The sequence below is a fragment of the Neomonachus schauinslandi genome, chromosome 5, assembly GCF_002201575.2.
Source record: "Neomonachus schauinslandi chromosome 5, ASM220157v2, whole genome shotgun sequence".
NCBI lineage: Eukaryota > Metazoa > Chordata > Mammalia > Carnivora > Phocidae > Neomonachus > Neomonachus schauinslandi.
The window spans coordinates 67,837,011-67,862,644 of record NC_058407.1 but is presented as its reverse complement, the minus strand read 5'-3'; the positions used below and the strand labels follow the sequence as shown (position 1 = coordinate 67,862,644).

Genomic DNA, 25,634 nt, shown 5'->3' with positions numbered 1-25,634 from the left:
ATAAAGTTGATCCTATTACCATTGTTTCTTCCCACGTTCCACCCCATTTTCCTTCTGCCACCATGAGTGTCCCCTCACTGTCTGCAGATTTATGAGTGACCAGAATTTCTCTCTCCTGAGAGCATCAACAAAATACTTATGTAACTTCCTTTCCAATCCCAGCAATATTGAGAACTGCATAACCTGAAAACCCTTCTACAAACACATGGCTTAAAAGTGTATTATAGGAAATTCATAACTTAGCTCATTTACAAAATGGAAATTCCTATCCAGCCCATGAGGAAGCTGAAAACCAGATCTGGACTTTATGGCTCACATGGTGACAGCACAGAGGAGATGTTCCTATATAAGGTCCAAGACTTCAGCACTGAACAGGATCCTTGAAGGGCTCCCCAGCAGTTTAAGTGCAGGATAGAAACATACACACAAATAAAGCCCCCGCTGGCACAAGAGATTAGGAGGAGACACTCTATTTTTGTCAATACTTGGGTGGGGAGAAAAAAAAAATGCTTCTCTTACAGAGTTATGAGATTCAAGTTTATGTCACTAGTATGGCATGCCAGCTGGTAAAGAGATTAACACAAACATCCACCGTAATATTCCTGCCATACCTGCAGAAGTAAAAGCAAAATTTCTCTGGAGGGAAAAGACCTCAGGTTTCCCAGGTAAATCTTCAATGAAGGTAAGGGCAGACATCAAAAGCACAAAACCCATGGGGAAACACTGCATCAGGGGCAATAGTCAGCAAGCATAATAAAAGGCAGATGTAGACCCCCTTACACTGCAGATAATAGAGCAATATGATAAAGATGACAATGTATTGTATGGTGACTAACATAACATAATAAAATTTAAAAAAAAGCTAAAAAGGATAAAGTGTTAAAAAAAAAAGATGACAATGTAATGGAAACATGTTTAAAATTGTTAAAGACATAAAGGACGGAATCAAAATCACAAGGATAAGAACAAAGGGGAAAAGTACCAAAAATTTGAAAAAGAGTAGACCTAGAAGTGAAAAAGATAGTTACTGAACTAAAAAAAGAAAAAAAAAATCAATGGATAGGCTAAACAAAGGATTAGCCAAAGCTGAGCAGATAACTGATAGACTGGGGGATAGAAATGAAGAAATCGCAAAGGGCACAGCACTGAGAGTTAAAGAGATGGAAAATACCAAACACAGAAAGATAAGAGCCAACATATATCCCATAGGAAAACCAGGAGGAAAGAATAAAGAGAATGAGAGAGAAACAATATTTGAGGAGATAAAGACTGTATGTCTTCCAAAATGGATGAAAAAGAGGACTCCTTTAATTCAATAATCTAAAGGATCCCCAGGCAAGATAAATAAAAATAAATTCATCCCTAGGTACAAAACATTGAAACCACAAACCCCAAGGAAAACGGGATCTTAAAAGCAATTAAACAAAAAAGGATTTTCAAATGAATTACAATTGAACTGGCAGTCGACTTCTACACAGAAACCTCAGAGGCCCAAAAAGCACTGGGATACTTCCTCCTTCACAGTGCTTCTAGAGAGAGAAAAATCTAGAAATAGACACCTAACTAACCTAAGTGTAAAAATGGCATAAAGCCCATTTCAGACCAATGCTGAGAGTTTGCCACTAACAGACCCACCCTAAGAGTACTAACGTAGGTCCCTCAGGAAGAAAGAAACAAAACATAGAAGGAAGAAACAATGCAAGAAGCAAAAATAATTTGAGTATAAATTAAATGTTGCATCCTCGAGATATTCTGAATTAAAGAAGACTAAGACTGAGATAGCTGTTCATGTCTTTATCACATTCTCATGTCTCTTCAGGGTATGAAATCTGTCCTGCTATCACACTTGTAATGAATAAAAGTTCATCAGCTTATCTATGTAAAAAAAATTTAGAATTTATAAATGAGAAAATTACAGAACATTTCCAACCAAAGGATGGGGGTGCCCAAAGGAAGAGAAAGATCTGGTCCCCAAGATGTGCATTCTTATTGGCAACCACAGAGTTACAAATTAAAATCTGCTATTTGAATGCAGCAGGCTCTGACAAGACTGGCTTTCTTATTTGAATCACTCTGTCTAATGAAGATGTAATGATAGTATGAGTTCCAAGATATATTGTTAAGTGAGAAAAAAAAGTAATGATTGGCAAAAGGGTACAAAGAAGATTTACTTTTCATTATATGCTCTTTGCCCTTTTAAATTTTATACCAGTGCATATACTACTTATTGGAAATATTAATGAAGTATCTGGTTAATTAATTTTAGAATAATATCAAATAAAAATATAAAAGTGACTTTATTTGGTTTGTTTTGAGTAATAAAAAATAAGGAGGGAATGGATTTTAGGAATTCAAGGGTATAACACAATATAATATATTCATAGGTGACCCACTGAAAAAATTATCAATGTTTTTAAAGCAAAAGTGAAGATCTTTTCCAAATTCCCAAATAAGTCCACTAGGCTTTTTTTCTTGGAGACCTGACCTCTAACAGCTTGAAAGCTATTTTTTTCCCCTTATATTAACTCCATGATGTGTCCTCATTTCCAATGTTAATTAGGTAGGCCTTACAATAAAAGAGTCTGAAATATTTCCCCATCAGAATTGTTATCTATTATACATGACTGATACATGGAAAGAGTAAGATTTTTTCCAATTAACCTGAAGGACTTGGAAAAATGACTTTGAGATTTAACACTAAGAACTTTTAACTACTTTTTGAATAGTACAAAGGCTTAGATTTCCACAAAACATTAATTTTTAAGATTTGCATTAGAATTAAAATAAAGCAATTTTAAACGTAAAGAATGCAAATTGCTAAATTAAAGATTTTAAAGCATTAAGGTATAGTAAAACTATACTTAAAGTTGGTTTATAAATGAATCAAGAAAACTAGAATGATTTCTTACTCTTAACCCTTACTTTAGGGGTGCCTGGGTGGCTCAGTCGTTAAGCGTCTGCCTTTGGCTCAGGTCATGATCCTGGGGTCCTGGGATCAAGCCCCACATCGGGTTCCCTGCTTCACGGGAAGCCTGCTTCTCCCTCTCCCACTCCCCCTGCTTGTGTTCTCTCTCTCGCTGTCTGTCTCTCTCTCTGTCAAATAAATAAATAAAATATTAAAAAAAAAAAAAACCCTTACTTTATAATATCTCAGGGTATCTCCAGCTAACTCAAAGGAGTCCAAAAGCTTCAAACAGTTCTGTACCCAACATTCTACTTAAAATGTATAATACAATCACATCAGGTACCATTTATTGAGTACTTATCATGTTCCAGAATGATGCTGTATTGTAAGGCCTACCTAATAATGTATACATTATTTCATTTAATTTCTAGAACAGATCCATGAGGTAGGGTAGATATTATTATCATCCTTCATTTCATACATATGAAAATTAAGGCATAGAAAAATGAAATAACATAGAAAAGGTCACACAGTTGGTCAGCCGTAGAGCTAGGACTCAGGCCGATCGATGTCTTTCTGACTTCAAGTTCTTATGTTCTTGACCACTATGTTAAATGCTTCCGAAAAGACCAGGGTTTGGCATAATATTAATCAATTAAAGGGTTATTTAAAAACGGTTAAGGATAACCTACATAAAGAGAAGATATATCTTAAGTACCCAAGTTAACTCATATGCAGCGTATAGTCAAAAAGCCTTCCGTGAGAGTTCTTCGGTTTGTTTTTTAAAAATTTTATAATAAGAAAAAGTCACATTGAGACCTAAATCCCTAATTTATCCAAAGTTCATTAAAACACTTTCATTCATCAAATATAATTCAATCACTTTTATCATTAGATACCAAGTTTAACGATCAGAAGCAACTCAAGTATGACAGGAGATTCTGTCTTAGGCAAATTAAAAGATCCCTCCATAGGTATGGATCCCACGTTACAAACCACCAAATGATCAGCTGTGTCCTGTCTCTCCCCTTGAGAAATTCAAATCTGGAAAGTGACTTCAATAGACACTGAAGGATCAGAAGCTGAACTTCTTTCATCCTGGGTTTTCTTTAATACAATAAAGTTTATTGAACAATTTTTGTATACAAAATTTGTATTTGTTTAGCTAGAACAAAATAAATTCAAAATAATACTAAAAAAAGATCACCCTTACTGGTAAAACAAAGGTATCTTAGGTTCTTCTTTCCTTATTAACTATATTATCTCAAAAGTCTTACTAAAATTCTCTTCTCCCACAAAAAGATATACATTTTGGTAATGGAATTTCGCTCTGAGTCATTTTGGTAAAAAAAAGATATGCTATGCCAGAAATGTTTTGAATTTTCTCTTGCTTCTGCATTTTTTTCTTCCCATGTAAAGTGGTATAAAATAATGTAAGCTTCTGAAAAATATGCCTTTAAAGGAAAGCTACATAATCATGAGATTAAATCAATGTGTTCCTTTAATGGTGAAAAATGTGCTAATTTAACCATATCAGGAAATATAATACCATTTGACATTAATAATAAATGCTAACTGTACATACTACTAACAAAATAACTTTGTTACTATAAATGAAATAAAGGATTTTTACTACCTACACTCTAACAGTAATAATGGAGACTTTTTAAAATCAATCAACCTCGATCAATTTGCAGTTACCTTTGAAGTAAAGCAACATCCACATATGCCTCCTGCTTATTTTTACCTTTTTGAAACCACAGATATTATTAAAAAGCTACACAAACACTTAGGAATGCAACTTGAATTTATATTCATTTAACTACTCACTAAAAAGAATTAAAATCTCATCTCATGTTTTGATCTGTGGCTAAGAAACCCATTATTTTACACACAGAAAAAAAAAGAAGCCATTTATCACCAAATTGTCTGATCTCCTCTGCTTTGATATTACAGCCTATCTTTTTTAGCACTGCCATTTGATATCAACTTTTCCCCAGTAATAAACATTTTAAGTTGATTTAAGTCGGCAGTTACTTATAGGGGACTGTCACATCTTTTCGAGTTATGCTATAAATCATGACTGAAAGATTTACTTTTAGTATACTAAGACAGCTTTGCATATTAATGAGGTCACCAGACACATGTTTGCTGAGGTTTAGTGATTGTGCAAGAAATACAGTATGGCAATGAGAGAGCTGTGAAACCTCAGCACAGAGATTTCTAATACATTTTATTGAGTTATCCAAGAAATAATCACCCTGCTAAATCCAAGTTAAACACCTGATGGAATATTAGGATGTTTAATTAAAAATGAAGTTATGCTGTACATGTGGGTGATTTTACACAGTGGCTAAAAAAGAAGGCCATGAAAAATTAATTTTGCTCAGTAAGAAAATACACATAGTAGCCTCTTTGTGAAGTTGGTAAGGGGATTGAACCACTCCAGCAAGATACACATGATGCAAACATAAGACTCAATAAATTAGGGGAAGGGGGTTCAGGGGAGACCTTCTCAATAAAGTAACAAGGGTTGGTAAAGGTCATGCACATTAAGACTGTCTTTCAAGAAACTAGTAAATCCTATTACTTCATGCTCAGTGATTCCATTGTGAAGGCACAACAGAGGGCCACTGGGGCCAGGTATTAGACTCCTTTCTCAGCTATCAGGCAGCATTCAGTTCCAGCAGGCCAAGATTTAGGCCATTCCTATACTTAGAAAATCTTGACAGTCCTGATGCTTTTTCCATACCTTAGGAGAGAAAAACAGCCATGGTCTGCACTGATAAAGACAACAGGATTATTTGACAGTTGAAGGGGAGGGCATAACAAAAAGCACAGACCTCGTGAGAGATGAGAGTAGGATAAATTCCTGAACAGATAGCATGGCATAGGAAGGAAGGAAAGAGGAGGGAAGGAAGGAAGGAAGGAAGGAAGGAAGGAAGGAAAAGAGTTTTAAATTGCAAATCAGTGTCTATAATGAAACATCTTATAATAAGTTACTTCACCCCTCTGTACCTTAATTACCTCATCTGCCATATGAGAGTTTAGGACCAGATGACCCTGAAGTCCTCTTTAAATTAATGTTCAATAAAGTCCAGCAAATACGGATGCAACCACATCTTACCTCCTCATTTAATTGACCACTCATTTATGTCTTTATTTATTTACCAAAATGTCTTGAAGATTCAAAAGTGAACACGATACATGCTTCACCCCCATGAGACTCAATGCCTGGGGCTGTAAACGAAGTGGGGAGACTGAGGGACAAGAGGGTGAACACTGGGTAGATAAGCAGGGAACAAATCTTGAAGGGTCTATCAAGAAATGTGAGGTCAATGGGGGATACTAAAGTTTTTTTCAGTATGGAATGATATGATGAGATCTGTGCTCAGATATCCTATGGAGAACTGACTGGAGAGAGATACACCTGAGAGCGCTGAACGACTGTAGAGCCAGCCAGAATGGAAAGAAATGGACCCCAGTAAAGAGAATCAAAAGGATTTGATGGGAGGTGAAAGGGGATAAGAGGGGTGACTCATTCTTTGCTGGCCAACAAAACTTGGTGGGTAAAGCCGCTCACTGAAGAAAAGAGTAGAAGTGAAGAACCAGGGTTTGGTAATAGAAGAGGAAGAAGAGACAATCCAAAAGTCATGGAGCTGATGTATTCAGTGTGGGGTCTTGAGATTTAAGGTCCCCAAAGAAACATACTGGAAGACATTGGATATTTGCATTTGGATCACCTTCCACAGAATAAAAGAGCAGGTAGTTCTCTTTATGAATCATGGAAGATTCTCTCCCTAGTGGTTTTAACTATTTAGAAATTAAAGAATCTGTATGCCATCTTTAAATGCTCTGAATTCTTTCTGCAGAAAAGTGTAGACATACATGTATATTCAGGGAATTCATGGACTCCCAAAGTCTAGCCAGAGACGGGCAGAGGTTCAGGAATTCCAAGTGAAAGATCCCCGCCAGAGGTGGAAAGAAGGCAGAGGCTGAAAAGTGAAAAGGAAATAACTCAGTTCCTCCATCTGAGTAGATGAGACAATGTAGAAAATGGTTAGAGTTGTTTAGTACCGGCACTGCCAGACAGAAGATACAGCCAAAGACTGGCGTAATGGGCACAAACCAGTTTCATCTTCCTGGACCTTCAGTTCAACTACATTTTCTGAACTGCTCAAGTCTATGTGGTGAGCTCTGACCAATGGTATGTGAGAGGAAGGGACATGCGTGTCATTTCTGGTCTGAGGCAGTGACAGTGGGGGTATATTCTCCACGCTCTGTCTGTGGTCCTCGTCTCTGTGGCAATAGAGGCTGTGTGTTGGGCATGACTTCTTCATCAGGTGGCATCAGCGGGGGGCCTGGCTTAAGCAGGCCCAATCCCAATGCCCCTCAACCCTCCCCACCACCACATGTGACGTATCAAACTGAGCTTTATTAATGAAGTAAATACCAATAATAACAATACCCCTCATATGTAAGGTCCATAGGTTAATCAAAATAATTTGCATTAGTTTTCTTTATAGAAACTATTACTACCTGATACTATTTTATGTATTTATTTACTTTCCTATGTATAGACCCTCTAACTCAACTAGACCATAATTTCCATGCAGATAAGACCTCAGTTTTGTTCGCTGCTATACTCTGTTTCTATATCAGTGCTCAGCACAAAAAAGATCCTAAATAAATGTTTGTTGAATAAATGAGTGAACAGATTATTTCATGTGGTTCTCCTCTAAAGATATTTTTTAAAAGGCACACCATCAACAAAAGTGGTGGTGCTAGAAGGTGAGGGGTTAGGATCTACCCTGGAGCAATAACTGGGACAGATACTTTGAGGCAAGTACTATCATTACAACTTCTCAGGAAGGAGACAGGAATGTCTTGCTTCTCAAATAGTGAAATGTGGTTTTGGGCCAGGAGATGCTAGAAGGCAGAGACAAACTATGACCCATGTCTTACAGAACCAACTTAACTCAATGGTAGTAAGTTAAATGTTTTCATATATTATGGAATACAAATGAATGAATTTTTTGGGGAAAAACATGAGTTTTTGAAGAAATTTTATTTACCCTTGTGGTTGGCCTTTTCAGGATGGCCCTGGGTGAAGATATTTTCTCTCCTCTGTCAATTAGAATGACTTCAGAAGAAACTTTGAAAAACATTGATATAGATTAAAAAAAACAGAAACAAAAACAAAAAACCTGGGTTTGGGGTAGAAAAACCTCTGTATTCAGCTGTTTACTCTATGGCCTTACAAAAAAAGTTAATCGTTTGAACCCAATATTTTTGTTTAAAAATGGAGGTAATACCTATCTTGGAAGAGACCTGTGAAGAGTAAGGTGATGTATAGATAGTACAAGACACTGAGAAGTTATGTAACTTGCCCAAGGCCACATAACAAGTAAATGGTAGGGCTAGCTTTTGAACCCACATTTGTTTTGTCCTTCTCAAAGCCCTTGGCTCTTACAGATGGCTACTTAGAGTTAAGTCTGGGATTGTCTTCATACAGACTGAAAGTTCAAAGATAATTAGAAACAGTTAAATATTCTGTTGGGTTATTTTTAACTCCCTAGTTTTAAATTTTACATGCTCAGATCAATCTTACCCCATTTCAGGTTTTCAAAATCTCATATGTAACTTTTTTTTCTAGTGGAAGAATGATACACAGAATTAGGCATGGCCATTATTCATCTCAGATTTTCTGGGACAGCCTTTATTTAAAAATTGCACACCACTGAAATGCCCTGAAAAATCCAGTATTTCTTTATCCAGACTCTTCACTAGAAGCAGCACCAAATACTGTATTCAGGAAACATGGTCACCACACGTGTGGATATAAAGGAGGCCCACAGTGTACCTTGATGTGTTTGGATGTCTTGGTGGAGACCATGGGATAGAAACATTACAGAACCATGGAACTAGAAGTGCCTAATTTTGACCTAGTAAATCCTATGATAGTTAATTACCAGAAATCTGTATTGTTAACAAGTTAATAAGCCCTGTGGGTGAGCCACATGCACAATGAGTTTGGAACTCCTGATTTAGGAAATAATCCCCTTAAGAAAGAGTCCTGCATATCAAAGATGGCCACGATCCATTTTCTATTAGAGACCTTTGTAACCAAATAGTCACTGAAGTTTGAAGATTATCACTTAGAGGTACTTATAGAAGGAAACAATCTAGTGACGCACAGTGATCCGAGTATTCAGGAAAATTTTCACTTCCCAAATGGTCCAGAACATTTTCTGTCTCACATTCTTATCCATCAGCGTTTTTATTAAACCAGAGGATTCTGCAAGTGAAAAGGAGGCAGGGCATGCACCACATCTATTATATAGAGATTTATGGAAAGTAAGATGGGAACCACCCATCACTGGTGGTAGCAGCTTTCTCTCAGGGAGCATAATGGACTTTCTGAGGTCATCTACTATTAGAACCCACTTAACCCAAAGCAACCAAAACTACTGTTGACATGATTTTAATTCAAGAGCTATTATTCTCATGGTGTGTTTTCAACCGACAAAATATCTTACTGTGGATCATAAGATATATACAGACTATGTAATTATATATGTTATATAATATATAATACACATATATATTAGTTTCTAGTATTAGTATCCATCAGAAAGAGTGAATTCAAAATGAACTTGGATGAGGAATAATTAAAAAGTAGAAAACTTTAAATATTTTGTAAATAAACAGCAATGAATGCATACTCCATGTTCCAGGCAAAAACTTATTAAAAATTCTCAAACGTGAAGGCAGGAAGTAGTATGTCCTAGGAAGGGAGTTGGCCATAAATTTGAACTCTATGCTTTAATACAGTCATACAGATTCCAGGAAAAATGGGCTCCAAATGAGTAAAACAAATTATGAAGTCACAAAATCCTGGCCAATCCCAAATATCTCTCTAAAAATGTCCAATATTCTTCTAGTTGACAATAGCTGCAAACCCTCCACAGAATGACTTTGGGCAAACGCCCAGTGAATATGCATCACTGAAACTTCCCACCTCCTCCCTCCCAGCACTTCCTTATTAATAATGCCACGCTTCGAGAGCCACTTGAAACTTGAAACATTATTTTCCTCATGGATTACTTTATACATAGGCGTAAAAATTCATTTTCTAGAAGATGTAATGATAGTCTTACCCGTTTCACAGCTGGGCCCGGTGAAGCCTTGCGGGCAGGCACACACATTCGCAGCAATACAAACTCCTCCGTTCCTGCAGCCGTCTTTGCAAAATGCTAAAAATAATTCAGATACATGACTTTAGTATTTTAGAAGTAAGTAGTTCAAGATACTTTTCTTTATGCCCTTGGAGATGTGGACATCGAATTATGTATATTATTATACTTTCAAATTCCCGTAAGACTTTCCATGCAGGTAAGAAACTTCAACCCGATTTGTAAAACAGTACTCTTTTCAACATTAAAGAAATATTTCACCCGTAAAATAAAACACTAAACTTTCTTTTAGCTAAAAACAGTAACCTGCACACAACAGGAAGTATGTGAGAATTAGAGTTGCATCTCATTGTAACAGTCCAGCTTGAAATGAAAACACGAAAGCTATCCTAGAGCTTTCTTAAGGAGCAAACTACCATTTAGAGACTGAGTAAAGAAAGAGAAAATGATTGGCTCCTATGAGACTCTGATCATTCTACACACTGGCCAATGTACCAAAGTATTAGAGAAATGCCCCGTCTTTCACAAAGTTCTAAATCAGTCCCAGTGAGAAGCTGGCCAATGGTAAGAATTGGCTGTAGTGGTCTTCAGAAAGAGCCTTGCACTCCTCTGCTGAGGACAGGTCCGGATCCAGGATTAAGGGCAAAGGCATTGCAAAGCCTGCTGTGTTAGTGGGGTTTGTGAGTGAGGGGAATTCTTCTATGAGTAGGAAAAGGAGCCAAGATCTGAGCCATTGCAAGAGTGACCTCTTGAGATGTGCTGCCCAATTCAAAGAAGGTGAGAAAAACAAGACTGGTGAGACTGAGCACCCTTAGATGCTTCTGTTTCCACTTTAGCTTGTTCTTTGGTTCTATAAGGCTCAGAACCCATTTCCTCAGCCTGGCAAGGCCTGTAATGGATGAATTAGGCCAGCTTGTTTCAGGCACTGGGGCAAAAGCTTTCTCTCTAGTTTTCTGGCACGTGCTTCCTCTCATTAGTTAGGATGTACTTTCTCGGGGTGGTAAAATGGAGACATTGGGGATTCTGGTGCTGAGTTAAAGGAAGGGGCACAAAGAGGCCATTCGGCTTCTTTGGTTGTAGGTCCCAATCTGTCTTCATTCCAGGCAAAAAGAGTACCTAGTCACCAAGGATTTGCAAAGAGATTGAGAATGTAAACCTCATAAATAACAAAGCGTCCATCTGCTAAACCGTGTGTGTGTCTTCCTTGGAATACTGTGCAAGGGCATAGCACAGGACTCAATGATTCAGATCCTCCATCTACACTACTTATCTCTCAGCTTTTGACATTCCCAGCAGGAATACACACATGAACTGGGAGTCTTTATTCAGGCAACCTAGAGTCTCAACTTCCAGCAGAAATTTTGGACCCATGAAAGTTTTCCTTCCTTCAAAGATAAGAATTACCTGTCTGCATCTGCTCATGATTGCAAGAGTTCTTTATGCTATAAGCTTTATTCTTCACATTAATTATGAATCAGAGTGAAAGAGAAATAAGAGTGAGAAGTTGGGCTCCCAGATGAAGTCTTAACCCCTCTCCTCTGCCAATTCTCAGTATATCTGGGTGCTCTGAGGAAGTCCTAGGCAATGGGCTTTAAACATCTGGCTTTTCTCAGGATCCGTCTAGTTTCTCTGGCAAAATCTTCTTGGGATTTAGACCTCAAAGTGAGTAGGCCTGTTCACATTGCTCTAAATTAAAGATTCCCATAGACTTTTTTAAAATTAACTTTATTTTATTATGTGAGTCACCATACACTACATCATTAGTTTTTGATGTACTGTTCCATGATGCATTGTTTGCTTATAACACCCTTTGTTCCATGCAATATGTGCCCTCCTTAATACCCATCACTGGGCTAACCCATCCCCCCTCTAAAACCCTCAGTTTGTTTCTCAGAGTCCATAGTTTCTCAGATCCCCATAGACTTTTACAAAGCAGAGTAATCCTCTGGCCCAACGATATCTGCATCCAATGTATTATTGTAGACTAGGTCTTAAGACCCATGCTCATCGGCCATCCCTAGTTATTTCCTACCTCCCACATACACAGTGTCATACCAAATTGATTTTAGTCAACTCCAGGATAATGGGCACATGTATTTGAGAAGTGGGTAGTTTTTATATGAATCGTAAAAAAATCTATATGACATAATAAGGAATACGGACTTTAGCCTAAAGGAGTTTGTGGAGTTTCCAAAATAGAACCTCTATTTCCCTTGTGAAGTAGGAGGTAAGCCCATCTGATGAAGGAAAAGAGGGCATTGGTGAACTAATTGGTAAATTGGTGGATAGTGGTGCACTACTATCCACTGATGGAAAGGAAAATCTGGGCTCAACAGGACATTTAAAAGAATTATTGATTGGCATTGACAAGCCAGCAAAAATGGGAAACCACAACAAGTAGAGACCCAATATTCCCAGTTAATTAGTGTTCAACAGCTCAAAAGAGAGTAGAGAAGAAACACGGTCAGACTGACCCCCGATAGAGATATTTATAGTGGATTTTGGTAGTAGAACAAATGGGTTGACTGTACTGTCAAAAAAACACAGCTGTCACGTTCAGATTCAAAAATAAGTATTTGAACCTGGGAGGAGACCGGCAAACTGAAAGAAAAGGGAGGATCAGAGAAATTGCGCTACTTCTGTAGCTGGTGTGATGCTGCTAATTGTATGTACTGCACAACTGAAGATCAAGAGTCATGGAAAGAACAGAGCAGGCAAACTGGAAGCAGAAGGACTTGGGGCAAGATGATACAAAGTTGACGTTTGAGATTTCGAAGGTGGAACAGTTCCATACAAAAGTGCCCAGGTGTGATTATAGGTGTGGTCTGCTGGACAGGAACAGAGATGGAAACTGTGGTGGAGGTCAAGGAATGCTACATCAACGCTGTTGAACAGTTTGGCCACGTAAACACCAACATAACCCAGGAGGAAGACTGTGAGCCACACCGCAAAGCTCTCAGGGGTGTGGGAAGTCCCTGGAAGGGAGATGACAGTGATGAGAAGGAATGGAGGGAGGTGAAGAGGGACTGCATTATCCTTAATGCCCCAGGCGCTGCCGTTTAAACCTTTTACCTTTGCATGTGGTTCCATTCCCCGTATAGCCTGGCTTGCAAACACAGTTGTGTCCTCCAACAGTATTGAAGCATAAAGCATTTTCATCACAGTTGTGCTGATTTGTGATACACTCGTCGTGTTCTGGAATGAGAAATACAGTCTGGTTACTCAAAGACAGGTATTCAAAGAGACTGCATTTTAAACTGCCTCTGCACCTTGGTTATTGCGTGGTATTTCTTTCAAACACAGATTTCCACAAAGTATATATTAAAAAAGAGCTCATATTTTGAATATTGTATACTCCTCTTGAAATACATACATAGTTTACACATCCACAAACCTTGAATGCAAAAGGATTTGGACAGAAGACCCACCAAGAGGAGGAAGGAATGGAAGAAGAGGAGAGGCAAGAGTGTGGATCATTCTCAGAAGTGGATCCCAGAGCCGCTGTATACAGTCTCTGTGATTAATATTTGGGGGAGTTATTCTCATGAAATAAATCTGCTACCTCTCTCTTCATCCTGTAGCATGAAAAAGGGGCTAGGAAAGGATGTGAAATTGTATTTACTCATGAATCCCGGCCTGCAGGAAAATAGAGTTGAAGCTCTGGGAGTTAGTTAGGGTGCCGTTATCAGCTGCACCCCACACTTCCAGACATAAAGATACACACGCAAACTACTTGGGGAATATCTGACCTCCTTAGGAAAGTTCTCTCCTTCTGCAAAGAAAGTGTCAGAGTTCTGTTAAAGAAGACAACTTGCTTTGATGATATGTGCAAATCCAAACTTTAAAACACACAATCGATATGGTACTTCCTTTCACTGTGGGCAACCTGACACTTTAGAAAGCACTGAATCATCTGATTCTCCCAGCACCCCTGGGAGAGGTAGAACCAACATCATTATAGCCATTTTAACAACGAGTCAATAGTGGCTTCAAGTGCTTAAGTCGCCTGCCCACGTTCACAGGAGCATTAGGCAACGTCAGAATTCTAGCTCTGTGTTCAGCAGAAATGTAAATATAAGGAACAAATACAGTGAATATGAGAAAGAAAACAGATCTGACATCAAAATCAAGATGAGTAGGAAATGAAATATAAGTGAGGAAATGTATATAAACTAGTTCAGCAAAATCCCTAAAAGTGGCACTACTCATCATGTGGTCTCTTACATAAATACTACTTAGGCCTAAAATTAAAAATATATTTTAATACACTTACATTAATTGAGCTATTGATTCATTAGGATATAAATCATCAAAGCAGAAAGAAGTATTCACTTTTCATTTTAGAAGTCTTTGTATTCTAGACAATATATGCATTATTCCAGACAATATATTATAATAATCATGTATATATAACTTTGAAAAAAAATTGCTTTGGGCATATTGAGATTAGACTAAAATCACTTATTTCAACTACTAAAATAGAATGCTATGTTTTTTCAAATAAAGATTAACATTTTGTGCCCTGCGTTACATATAAGTGCAAAGTTATAATAGTTTGAACTATAGCCCTGTAATAAAATTCTTAGATTTTATTCCCAATAATCTTTCAGAGGAAAGAGAGCTCTCAATCATTAAGGTTTTAGAATTGCATGAATAGATATCCTCCAAATCCCTGGCTGAATTTCCCCGAATTGTAGAAAATTCCACCTTTATTATCTAGTATCAGAAACTTTCATAGTTTCTGATGTTTACATAGACATCAGACATAGTTTCAGTGTTCTGGAAAGAACAGAGCAGGCAAACTGGAAGCAGAAGGACTTGGGGCTATGAAACATAGTTTCATAGTTTTTTACAAATTCATGCCCATCGATGATAGCTTAGAAAGTACCTGGATTGCACATAGGGGCTACCGTTGGACCACTATACAATTTCCGAGGGCCAGGAATGGGCAGTCTACCTACCCCTGAGTCTGGCTGCCTGGAGCAAAATAAATCTACACTCTCAAGTTTGCACCTGCTGCCAATTTTCTTCCCAGTGCAATTCAAAGTGCTGCAGTTAATCTATAAATCTCTATATGGACAGCCGTAGGCTCTTTAAAGACAGCTGCTGATTGATTTGATGCTGTTTTCATCCCTGCCTTGGTTGTCTTCTTAATTAGACAGAACTCACTCCAGAGGAGGGGCCTAACAGGATGAGCTTAGCACCCAGTATGATGATTCCCATTCACGTTAATTAATTACACAACCCGGGATCTGGTTACCCCTGCTGTCATTAACTCTCGAGGTCACTGAAATGAGTAAGCATGCTCCTGAGCAATTTGAGGGTAAAGAAAGTTTTCAGGTTTTGAAATACACCCACACGCTCCTTTACACATACCGTTCCCTGTGCCTGAGGTGCCTGCCCCACTGACTCTCCCGGCAAACCCCTACCACTTCTAAAGATCACACTAAAAAGTCTCGTTTTACGTGCAAACACCTTTCTCGCCACCTCCTGCAGAGTTAGGGGCTGTTGGCTGTTTTCCCTAACACCATATATAAGGCTCTGTTATTGTATTTTATCAGAAATGTCTACTACTCCTTGATTCTCCATCTTCATGCTCTACCAGGAACTGTTAATTTTTGGACAAGAATTTTGTATATTTATTTGTGTTTCATTTCAGCATTCAAAGGATGTTTCTTAAATATACAATTAAAAGAATAAATGACCAAAGGAAGAAAGCTAGGAAATGCTTCCTCTGCCATTATAATTCAAGCCAATCTCAATTCGTTCAGTTGTAGACAAGACGCCAAATAGAAGGCTACTGAAAATCTAAACTGGTTTTTTTTTTAAAGATTTTATTTATTTATTTGACAGAGAGAGACACAGCGAGAGAGGGAACACAAGCAGGGGGAGTGGGAGAGGGAGAAGCAGGCTTCCCGCCGAGCAGGGAGCCCGATGTGGGCCTCGATCCCAGGACCCTGGGATCATGACCTGAGCCGAAGGCAATCGCTTAACCAACTGAGCCACCCAGGCGCCCCCTAAACTGTTTTTTTTTTTAACTAATTTTACTGTGGTGATATTTTGTTTGGGATATTTCAAATATTAATTAAGGTAGCAAGACATACTTAGAGAACAGAAAATATTAATTCCTTTACACTGTCACTTTAAAATTTTTCACACTACTTAAAGTTGGCTATACTTATAACCATCAACTAACAGTAAACCGTGATCTTAGGAAAAGTTTTAAAAAATACCTATGTCTCGGGGTGCCTGGGTGGCTCAGTGGGTTAAATGTCTGCCTTCAGCTCAGGTCGTGATCTCAAGGTCCTGGGATCAAGCCCCACTTCAGGTTCTCTGCTCAGTGGGGAGTCTGCTTCTTCCTCTGCAGCCCCTCACCTGCTTGTGCTCTCTCTCTCTCTCTGTCTGTCTCAAATAAATAAATAAAATCTTTTTTTTTAAGAAACGTCTATGCCTCACAGAAGAATTAACTTAAATTTGATAGCCCTCCACAAAACAGAATGTGAGTGAGACATGGCGCAAATATTCTATAAGGTCATCTCAGTAAATAGGTAATTATTGCTGCTCTATGTCCAGTTTTGGTCAAATGTCAACTTCTTAGCCTTTCCCTGACTCACATATCCCTGAGGACTCCACCAGCAACCCACCAGTCAGGCTCTCCTTTTTTAATACTTCCTCCAACATTTGTAACATACAATACATTAAATTAAATTAAATAAGGAAGGAAATATTAAGATAAGATTTAAATCAATATTATGTTGCAGTGTTTTTTTTTTTTTTTAAGATTTTATTTATTTATTTGACAGAGAGAGACACAGAGAGAGAAGGAACACAAGCAGGGGGAGTGGGAGAGGGAGAAGCAGGCTTCCCGCCGAGCAGGGAGCCTGATGCGGGGCTCGATCCCAGGACCCTGGGACCACGACCCGAGCCGAAGGCAGACACTTAACCGACTGAGCCACACAGGTGCCCCTATGTTGCAGTGTTTGAGAAGAGCATGGCAGGATGTAGTAGTAAATGAATTTCAAGTGTTAGTTCATATATATTGAAAAGCAGACATTTCAGACCTGATGTTCACAATATCCAGTTCCTAAGATTCAATGCTATTTTCACATCCTCAGTTAAAATCTTCATTGTTCATGTGACATGACAGTCCAGATAAAAGCTGGGATTGAAACCAAATACACCTCTCTCTAACTGTTCTTCATTAAAAATAATAGCATATGGTTATTTTAATCAAAATTGATCACATTTTGTATCTACACATTTTAAATTTAAAATGGAAAAAATAAACATACAGGAAAAAAAATCACTCAACAGTACTAAACAAAAGTAATGTAGTTGTCAATCATCACAATACATTATACATAGACTCAATAATCTTATAGTGATAGCTGGCAAAGATTTGTCCTATGTGCCATAATTTGCTATGCATCCTTATGTACTCCGTAAAACTGATTTCATACCAGTGACAGGGGTCAATATATTCCAATTCCTCTACAGAAAAAAAGTGATAATTATATACACTTGGATTTATCTAAATGTCACATAGAACAATAACACTTCAGTTTCACTGATCAACTCCTAACCTGAGTAGCTTAATGTCTCTGAAATCATTTTAAGACTCCATACCTAACAGGTCATTGGTCATTGTTACATACAGTTGGACTTAAATTGAGCTTGAAATTTGGTATTCATATTGAGCTGTTTCCAAAATGAATGTACTATCTAGAGACAAAACGGTCACGTTAAAATTCACATAGCTTTTCTTACTATGATTTCAACACAGACATACAATAGACATAGCACATGTTCTATTCAAGAATTTCACTGATACAAAATGCAAATACTACAGAAAATAGGAGTGAAAAGTAATTTAAGTATATCTGTAGATATACATTCAGTTCAATTACATACAATTTTCTTCAAGGTCTAGTTGTGTATTACAATTTTCTTAGGATTAAAAATGTGATTATAAAAAATTTGATTATAAATGGTAGCTCCCTCAAAAAGCTTATAGTTTAGTTGGGGAGATAAGACAAAAATACAAATGCCTTTAATACGTGGCTTTGTTATGAGAAATAATGAAGTAAAGAAGAAACCTCTGTTTACATAGAGCTGCAGAGATCAAAGGGGTAAGAAATCATTTCTGTTGGGTCAGATAGGAATTTAAGAATAACTTCATGGAGAATGGAGCATTTGACGTGGATATTGTTATGTGTGTAGGGAAGATGCAGATTCCAAAATGAAACAGCATTCATGTACTTTGCTTCTTTTGTTTTTGGAATCTTGAACCTCTTACACATTCGAATGAACCTGAATGATTTGTAATAACCGTAGCTATAATTCAGTGCTTACTACATATTGCATACTTTATAATATACACTATCTCATTTAATCCACATATTAATTAGGAAACATTATTATTTTCAAAAAAAATTAAATTAGGCTTGGAGAGAGGTCAAGTAGCTTGCCTGAGATCACACGGCTAGTAAGAGGTAGAGCTGTGAATCATATCTGACTCCAAAATCTAGGTTATTGATTGCCAGGCAGTAGGGTTGCCTGACATATTTACTGTGTGTGTTTTCCCCAATCTGTTTTTTTTAATCCCAGTGTTTTCCTTTGCAATTGCCCAGAGGTTTTGGGTTTTAATGTTTACAATCATTTAATGTCTTCTTGTCATATGTGGAGTCTTCCATTGCTTCACAATTAGGAAGTTCTCTCTCTCGTATTATCTAGTATTCTTTTTTTTTTTAAAGATTGTATTTATTTATTTGACAGAGAGAGAGAGCACAAGCAGGGGGAGTAGCAGAGGGAGTGGGAGAAGCAGACTCCCCACTGAGCAGGGTGAGCAGGGAGCTGGACGTGGAACTCGATCTCAAAACCCCAGGATCATGACCTGAGCTGAAGGCAGATGCTTAACCGACTGAGCCACCCAGGCGCCCCTATTATATAGTCTTCTTAAGACTTTAGGAGCATTATTAAAATTATAGAACTCTTTAGGGCAAAGCACTGAGGTACTTTCTGTTCATACTAAAATCTATATCTTCACAAGACTGAGAGTTTAGCACTGGGTGTTACACGCAAACAATGAATCATGGAACACTACATCAAAAACTAATGATGTAATGTATGGTGATTAACATAACATAACAAAATAAAATTTAAAAAAAAAGAAAAAAAAAGAAAAGGAAGATACCAATATAGTCAAATACAAATGTTTGTAAAACAAAGTGACCAGCTCACAGAACTTAGACTCAAGCACTCATTGCCCCAACTGAAAAATCTCTGGAAGATCAACATTAATGGTTTGGCAAATAGACACCTCAAGTATCCAAGGGTCCTCTCCTCTGACACCTGGCCAGGCCCTGATAACAAAGTCCACTGCTTCTGGATAATTCTGCCTCACACCCTCCAGCAGTATACCAGATCCTCTGACACCTTTAGACTCTAGATTCTGCTCTTCTGGTAACAGATTATAATATACCTTCACTATCCTCAGAGAATCTTTCTTTTCCTCTGATGGATTTTTTTTCAGTCACAAGAATTATACCGTCTATGCTGCATCTTCTACTCTTCTGTCCAAATCCAGAAATGTTGGGAAAACAGCAGCTATCATAACATACAGGTGTAAGTGCCACAAAGAAAGCTTCTTTACTTTCCCTGACCCAAGTGTTGACTGGAATATAAGTTTACAATGAGTAAATTCTCTCTTAGAATGTGGCAGGATATGGCTCTAAACATAGGGACAACCTACCTCAGGTCTTAACTGTTATCTGCTTATTAGAAACCTGGGAACAAGTTCCCTCAGGCTTAAGCCTGAGTAAATCTTGGAGCAAGAAAGCCCACAGAAATGTAAATTCTTCTTGAGGAGCTGTTAAATGAAACCACCAAACTATTTGTTTAGAAGGATGATTTATCTCAAAAATGTAGAGCTGCTTAGTCATTTTCCTCTTATATTTCAATAGACCAGATTGCTTGCTGTAAGATGTCAATGAGGTTGCGGAAACTCACTCATGAGTTTCACTCATACGTGTTCCCACCAAAGTAAGTATGTAGTTACCTACACTGGCCAACGAAGAGCATCAAAACAAGATAGCCCACGGGTCTGCAGTACTGAGACCTCTTATTTTACTCTAAAAAGAATGGCAACACTGTGAGTCCTCAGATAAAATATGCCATTTCTATTTATCAAACTAAACAACTCTTTGGACTTGTCCACAGCTCCTTACTACATTCACACAATAATTACTCTATGGAGAACTTTTCAAGATGAGCACAAACTGAATTGAGAGAACGTTCTGTATTACAATTCAACAAGTGGTAGATGGTTTGGGGGTCTAACAAAAAGAACGAGAACTCCTTCTTTCCCTCACCCTCCTTCCGTGCCCTCGATGTGTGGTGGTCTGGTATACGAAGATATTGTGCATGCTGCCACCAGCAATACATATCCCTGCAATCACAACGTGCATATCCTAATGACTGTTGACTCTCAGGGACATTGTTGCAATTCACTGAATGGTTTAAAATGTCCTCCATCAACTGTTCTGTACTAGGACCATAACTAAATATAAAGGACAGAGCAGAAAAAAATGAGAAAATTATGTACTATTTTAATGAGCAATAGCAGGGAGGCAGTGTGATATGTTAAGTTTTCTAGACAGGCTTGATATTTTTAAAAGATTTTATTTATTTATTTGAGAGAGAGAGAGCACATATGAGTGGGGGGAGGAGCAGAGGGAGAAGGAGAGGGAGAAGCAGACTCCCCACTGTGCGTGGAGCCCCACTCCAGGCAGATCCCAGGACCCCGAGATCATGACCTGAGCCAAAGTCTGACACCTAACCGACTGAGCCACCCAGGTGCCCCTACACACACAGGCTTGATTTTTGATGCCATTTTCTCCTAGTTCTCATTGGCCTTGATAAAGTAAGCCAATCTTTCTAAGTTTAAATGAAGAGATTAAGACCTAGATTAGAGAACTGTTGTAAAGAGTAAACTTACATGATGGATGTAAAGACCCTGGCAAATAATAGCCACTTGATAAATATTAGTTACTTTCTCATCTTATTACCTACTTCAGTGGGAAAATTTCTTTTGCATTTATTAGCTAAATAATGTCCTTTCTTTTCTATTTCAATTCTGTGGAGAAAATGTAGATGTCTCACAGAACTTTCTCTTTTCATAATCTTTTCTGAAATCAAATGCATTTGGGACATTTCTTTGATTTCCAAAATGTACTACTCTCAATGGTTACATCAAGGGGAAAAAAATACCTGCTATCATACTTACCAAAAGCTATTCATTTTGTTTCTTATGATTATCTTACTTATTCACTTTATATTATAAAGAAAAATCTACCACAATGTCATTTTAACAGAAACCTAATTTTAACACTATTAAAGGGACTACAAGAAATTACACTTTAACCCTATTCAATGCCCACATTAGCCGCAAACCCACTAAAATGCATTTTTAACACCCAAGTATTTTTTATTCACTACTCAAGCTTCCCATTCACTGACCTCACCAATTCAATACTGACTTCTTGTTATTCTTCATTTTGTTTGGCAACTAAGAATTTGTTCAGACGTCTTTCCTCTGACATGCTTGTTTTATTTTCTTCTAGTCCTTTCACTGGTATGCTCAGCCTCTCTTCCTAATCCTTATTTGATCAAGCATCTTAACAACCAAAGCACACTCAAGTCCCCCCTCTATCTTTATAATAATTTTGCAAGGTAATCCAAATTCTGATTTTACAGTAAAAAACCAGTTTTGCTTTTTCTGGCGTTTCATGAAATAATCTTTGTCCAAACACATTGTAGGGCAACAAAATTCTTGTAACTATCAGCAGATGATTTGTATTTTTTCTTTCAACACATTTATGAAGCTTCTCTGTATGATCCTTGCACTCTGGAGGATGCAAAGATGCATGAACTGGGATTCATGACCTCAAGAAACTTTTGAACTATCACAGGATTGAATAGATAACTATGATATATTCTCAAAAGTGTTTAGTACTTTAAGAGCGAAAACAATAGTAATAGGAACAATAATGACATTAGCTAATTATTAGACTTACTAGATGCTATCAAGCACTGTGTTAAGTGTTTTATTTGCATTATCCCCTTCAGTCTCCACAAAGCCTTACCTGGGAGGCACTATTATTATTCCTGTTTTACAAATGGGAATACAGAGCTTTCTCAGAGAAAATACATATCTTGCCCAATATCATGTAGCTAGGAAGTGATAAGGCAGGATTGGCCTTCCGTGTTTTAAAAAGCTACAACCTATAAATAATGATCTCGTGAGGCTTAAAGAGGGAGAGGTGAGGATTGACTGAGGGGTCTAGTAAAGTATTATATAGGCAGTAGGCCAAACAAGTGAGTCTTGAAAGATGGGAAGGGTTTTAACAGGAAAAGGGGAAAGATGGGGAAGAGGATTCCATATGGAGAGAACACGGGTGCAACTGGTAAAAGCATACAGACCACAGCAGTCCTGAAGTGGCCGAACTGGCCTGGGTGATGACCAAAAGGGAACAGTGAGCAATCAGTGTGGACAGGGTCAGGAATACGACATGATTTTATCTGGCGGGCAATACAAAGCCACTTCCAGCTGTACAGTGAAAGGCGGCATGATAAAACGGGTGTTGATGTTTAGGGAAATGAACAGCGATGTGTAGAGGAGGAGAGACCCACTCTCCTTAACAAAGTGGGTGTCCTATGTTAGCAAGCCAGCATTGTTCTCTCTCTTTTAAGTCCTTCTTTCTTCCTTTTGATTCTTCTCCTTTTGAGTCCGAATTGGGTTATTACTGGGAGTTGAGACAGCAGTCTGTACAACACTGAGAGGTGAAGCAAAAGAATAAGGAGGAGGAGGGGAATGGGTGCAAAGCAAATAGAAGCTGAGTGCTTATCACCTGGCAAGCACCGTGCTGAGCAATGTATATGTGTGGCATACGGAAGTCCTACAGGATGTAGGAAGAATAATTGGGAAGCGAGAACATAAAGTTCACAATCCTTTCAGGCAGGAATCTTGTCTTACTCATTTTCTTCATTCCCACCCCTATGCTTTTGTAGAATGAAACTGTGTTGAGGAGAGGGCCTGAAGAAGAATGGACAAAATCATGGTGGAAGAGGAGTAAATTCTGATATAGAACTGATGGGTGAACCACAGTGAATCAATTTTTGAACTGAGAGCAAGAAAGACTTTGAAAATAACACAAGTTTCAAATCTGGGTGACTGGGAGTGAGAGAGTGCTGAGATGAATAGACAAGAGGGTTTCTTACTTTTAGGAACTTCGTTATTTTTGTTCTTGTTTTGGTCTGGTCTGGTTTGGTTTGGATAAGAAAATTAAGAAGTCAAAATATAAAAGCAAAGTCATATTAGGAAATTGCATTTACTCTATCAGTGGTGACAATAAACAATAAATACTCCCCACCCCAAATCTGTCAGATAACCACCTAAGTAGCAAACCTTAGATCTAATTCATCAATGACCCCTGACATCCACACAATGACTGGCACAAACTGGTCTCCAAAGAATATTTGTTAAAGACTGAATCAGTAACTATAAAGTGTATCTCAATCAAACATGCAAAACATTTAGAGATTTGCTAATGTATAATATTCCAGATATTCTATAGTGACAGTTTGCACATCTGCTTTCTCTTCCATTCCCCTCAGCAGCTATGCTGCTCTCTTTCGAATGCCTGCCCCATCCTCAGTCCCTCACTCATGGCACATAACCCTATCAGTAACTTTACAGAAGACTACCAGGTCATCAGGAAAGAACACTCTCAGATTTCCCACCCACAGATGAATCTGTACTGTAGCTAAATCCACCCTTAAGACTTTCTTCTTCCCAAACCAGGAACCTGGGGGTCACCATAGACTTCTCTTCCCTTCCTCCCACCCACCACATCCAGGGACCAATTCATCTGGATTCTACTTCCTTGGCTGTTCTCATTTCCATACTCCTCGCCCCACTCTCCATCCCACTGCTCTTCAGTTGCCCAAATTTGGGCACAAAATGTTTCCTTTTCCTCTGGAATATTGCCATAGTTTCATGATGACAATACTGCCCCTGTTTTGTACATCTCCAAACCATTATCACAATGACTTTTCAAATAAAATCTGATCTTCTCTATCTCTCTCCTCCCCATTCCCTCTTCTCTCTTAATTTTTTCAGAGACATACCATTGTTCTTACTAGCCATCAAGGCACTCTGCCTACTCATCAAGACTTATATTATGACACACTGCTGTCACCAAAGTGCACCACTTAAAACTCCCCCATTGCATCATTTTTAAATGTCATTTATTGAGACTCTACTAAAAGTCAAGTATTATACCAGCCAATCGCTGTATATTTCACATGTATCCCTGCTTTTTGCCCAGAAAGCCTTTCCTCATTTTCTTTGACTAACTCTCCTACTCATCTCCCATTCCAACCAAACAAAGCCTCTTTCTTTAGAAAACCTTCCTTAAAACTTAGATGAGCCCCATAGCCCTTGTGCTCAATTCCCTCATAACACTTGAAAGCTAGAATATATAGTAGTTAAGAGTTTGGACTTTGGAATCAGGTTGCCTCCGATCAATCCTGGCTTTTACTAGCTATCACATCTTGGGCAAATCATTTAATCTCCCTAAATCACAGTTTCTTCCTCCGTTAAATGGGCCTAATAATAATACACAAGTAAAATCTCCAGCAGGATCCGGGACAGTACTCAGTAATCAAACAAATATTTCTGTAGTGAAAGTATGACTATTCATTTCAAATTGGATAAACAAAGATGAGAAATAGCATCCCATCAGATTAAATTTTGCTTCCAAATGAATTTTAAAAATAAACATTCAACTTCTAGAGCTGTCTGGTTTTTGGAGTTCAGAACTGTATATAAGGAATGGTCGCCCTATATGTTCTTCATGGAGTTGCAAGGATTAACTGAGGTAATGCATGCAAAGCACTTAAAATAATGTTTCATGAGTTAGTATTAGACTAGGCCTTATCACATGGTCAGGGATTGTTCATTCTCTCACCAACCCCTCTTAGTCAGTATACTCCTTGAGACAGAGAATTTTTATTATAGATCTTGGAATCCTCAGTTCTTGCCATAACACGACACATTTTAGGCACTTGCTAAATGTAGATGAATGAATAATAGGCTTCAATCTATTAAAAAAACAACATTTTCAGTTTCTTAGAGTATTTCACATCCGGTATTTTACATTTTACATTGCATTCACCCCAAATCCATGTAACATGTCTGGGATTTATCATTTAGAGCAGTACCTATGCAATGCTTAAGACACCAATGATACTTAACCAAAGAAAAAGTTCAAGCTTGTTGCTCCTTTGTTTTCATATCAGTGCTGCCCCTAAATTTGGTAAGAGGCATGTTCTTCCATTTATTTAGATTTATAGGGAAGAAAGGAAAGGTGTTCACTAAGCTAGTGAAAACTTCTGCTGGAAAAAAAAAAAATCATCCCCACCTAACACCATGTGTTCTATTCTTTCACTGAAAGCTCTTAAGGCCTGCTCTG

General features: G+C 38.0%; 1 protein-coding gene across 1 annotated transcript in view; it reads right to left on the bottom strand.

Moving 5' to 3' along the window:
* The window catches only part of NELL2 (neural EGFL like 2), a 344,834-nt gene that overhangs the window by 84,875 nt on the left and 234,325 nt on the right, over positions 1-25,634 (bottom strand). Inside the window, 2 exon segments of the mRNA XM_021704922.2 lie at positions 10,066-10,161; positions 13,174-13,296. Coding sequence (XP_021560597.1) covers positions 10,066-10,161; positions 13,174-13,296 — 219 coding nt within the window.